Raw genomic sequence first — 1,423 nt, forward strand, 5'->3', positions numbered from 1 at the left:
GTGTATATATATATATATATATATATATATATATATATATATATATATATACCTCAGCAAAATCCTTTTAAAATATTGATACACAGCATTCTCGCTAATGCCCTTGTAATAAGCTATTACTATGTCATGTTCAAAATAATAATTAAACAATAATATGAATAACGTTTATTAATTATTGTATTGTATTCTGTTGTTTAATCAGAGACGGTTTGAGAACATGGGGATTCTTGAAGTAGCCGAGTCTATACAACAAGTGCTGATGGTAATTTCTGTTACGATTGTGGCGGTTATTGGGATTATCGGTAATGTGATGACAATACTCGCTGTTTTGACTAACAAACTTATAAGGCAAAATACTGCTAACTTTTTTGTAATAAACCTGGCGATATCTGATCTAATTATTGCTAGCATCATCTGTCCAGACTGGATTGTCTCTCTGATATATCGACGGTCTGTCTTTCCTCAGATTTGGTGCACCATTAATGGTTCAATTATTACAATCTTATCACTCTTTTCTATTTTTAATTTATTTGTTATAGCGTTAAGTCGATTTGTGTACGTTGTTTACAACAAATTTTATGCAAAAATGTTCACTAGAAATTTAAGTTTAGCAATGTGTGTATTTACCTGGATTTTATCGTTTGCTCTCTATTTTTTGTTTAATGGAGAAAACCTATATATAGAGTTTCATAAAGGAATGCTTATTTGTGGATTTCCTAAAGCCACAGGAAAAAAGGTATTCATTCTAGGTGCCATCTGCATAATTAATATGTGTTTGGTTGCCTTATTCTACGGAATCATTTTCAGATTTATAGTTAAGAGTCGAATGCGAACAGGAAACCAAGTAAACCCTAATACAAGTGTAGTAAAAACGTTCTTCATTGTTTTTACTATGTACACCCTAACATTCATGCCGTGTATGATAATGAGAAGCAGCACGACCGAACCCGAAAAATGGACACTTCTTTGGCAGGCTTGTTTGTTCGTATTCATATCTAACTCTTGTATGAATCCTTTCATATATAGTTGGCGGAACAAGATATACCGGCAAACATTTCACAAATTTATTAAATGTCAATTTAAATGAATATAGGTAGGTCCATATTATAGTTTCCAATACTGTATTGTAAATATTGAAGTTTGGGTAGGTTTTGTTTCTATTTTTATCTACTAAGTACAGTATGTGTTACCTTACTGGCAATGCCGTAGCCAAGCTTTTAAAACAGTGCGGGACAATATCATGGTGGACCCACTTTACGCGTAAATTCAAATAATGTGGACCCATTTTCTTAAGAGTTACCTTCAAGCAAAAATTTGAACAATCTGGACTCGTTTTCTTAAAATTTGACCCATTTTATGCTAATTATAAGAAATCTTGACCAATTTTTATAAAAGTGGACTCATTTTATGCATGAAATTGCAT

The 1,423-nt window shown here is 31.8% G+C and overlaps 1 protein-coding gene across 1 annotated transcript; it reads left to right on the forward strand.

Moving 5' to 3' along the window:
- The first annotated feature begins 225 nt into the window (after window positions 1-225).
- Window positions 226-1,201, forward strand: LOC117117347 (melatonin receptor type 1A-like). The gene has a single exon (XM_033261621.1). The coding sequence runs from the start codon at window positions 260-262 to the stop codon at window positions 1,085-1,087; it is 828 nt and encodes a 275-aa protein (XP_033117512.1). The 5' UTR covers window positions 226-259; the 3' UTR covers window positions 1,088-1,201.
- The last annotated feature ends 222 nt before the right edge of the window (window positions 1,202-1,423 follow it).

Source organism: Anneissia japonica, unplaced genomic scaffold (genome assembly GCF_011630105.1).
Source record: "Anneissia japonica isolate Jap-2015-1 unplaced genomic scaffold, ASM1163010v1 scaffold287725_len345208_cov150, whole genome shotgun sequence".
NCBI lineage: Eukaryota > Metazoa > Echinodermata > Crinoidea > Comatulida > Comatulidae > Anneissia > Anneissia japonica.

What these genes read in the sequence shown, in the direction of transcription:
- LOC117117347 (XM_033261621.1), top strand. Translation starts at nt 260, where the DNA reads ATGGTAATTTCTGTTACGATTGTGGCGGTTATTGGGATTATCGGTAAT.